This window comes from Tupaia chinensis, unplaced genomic scaffold, assembly GCF_000334495.1.
Source record: "Tupaia chinensis unplaced genomic scaffold, TupChi_1.0 Scaffold000129_1, whole genome shotgun sequence".
In the NCBI taxonomy this organism is placed as follows: Eukaryota; Metazoa; Chordata; class Mammalia; order Scandentia; family Tupaiidae; genus Tupaia; species Tupaia belangeri.
This window is the reverse complement of record NW_006159598.1, coordinates 137,424-137,654: the sequence shown is the minus strand read 5'-3', so window position 1 is coordinate 137,654 and position 231 is coordinate 137,424. Positions and strand designations below refer to the sequence as shown.

The following is a 231-nucleotide window of genomic DNA, read 5'->3' as shown; positions in this document are numbered from 1 at the left end:
CTCCTGCGGCGGCGGCGCGGGCCCGGAGGCTGCGGGACGCAGGGCTGTGAGCAACACGGCCCCCCCCAGGATGAGGTGCCACTAGGAGGGAGGGCGCAGGTCAGGGCGGGGACCGGAGCCAGCAGCAGGGAGGGCGCCGGGCCTGTTTCCCTGTCACTCTGCCCTCAGGCCAGGTCAGGGCTGGGGCGCGCAGGGTAAGGCCTGGCCGAGGACGGCCTCCCACTGTCCCCA

The 231-nt window shown here is 74.9% G+C and overlaps 1 protein-coding gene across 1 annotated transcript in view; it reads right to left on the bottom strand.

Annotated features, from left to right (window-relative positions):
- Positions 1 to 231, bottom strand: part of EMC10 (ER membrane protein complex subunit 10) — a gene marked incomplete at its 5' end in the record, with an annotated part of 6,409 nt that overhangs the window by 566 nt on the left and 5,612 nt on the right. Inside the window, 1 exon segment of the mRNA XM_014586330.1 lies at positions 3 to 81. Coding sequence (XP_014441816.1) covers positions 3 to 81 — 79 coding nt within the window.